At 69.1% G+C, this 233-nt stretch overlaps 1 protein-coding gene across 1 annotated transcript in view; it reads left to right on the top strand.

The window, feature by feature from the left end:
- The window catches only part of EMH_0033730 (uncharacterized protein), a gene marked incomplete at both ends in the record, with an annotated part of 465 nt that extends 461 nt beyond the window's left edge, over positions 1–4 (top strand). Inside the window, one exon of the mRNA XM_013494784.1 lies at positions 3–4. Coding sequence (XP_013350238.1) covers positions 3–4 — 2 coding nt within the window. The remainder of the gene's footprint in view (positions 1–2) is intronic.
- Between the last annotated feature and the right edge of the window lie 229 nt (positions 5–233).

The following is a 233-nucleotide window of genomic DNA, read 5'->3' as shown; positions in this document are numbered from 1 at the left end:
CTAAAGCAGGGGCCCCCCACCCCCACACAGGGGCCCCCAACCCCTACACAGGGGCCCCTGTCAGTCAAGCAGGGGCCCCTGTCAGTCAAACCGGGGCCCCTAGGTCCTAAACAGGGGCCCCCAACCCCTAAGCCGGGGCCCCCAACCCTTACCCCGGGGCCCCTAACCCCTAAACCAGGGCCCCTAACCCCTAAACAGGGGCCCCTGCCTCTCAAGCAGGGGCCCCTAACCCC

The sequence above is a fragment of the Eimeria mitis genome, genomic scaffold, assembly GCF_000499745.2.
Source record: "Eimeria mitis Houghton genomic scaffold, Emh_scaff1284, whole genome shotgun sequence".
NCBI lineage: Eukaryota > Apicomplexa > Conoidasida > Eucoccidiorida > Eimeriidae > Eimeria > Eimeria mitis.
The sequence above is the reverse complement of the archived record's forward strand: the minus strand, read 5'-3'. Positions and strand labels throughout refer to the sequence as shown.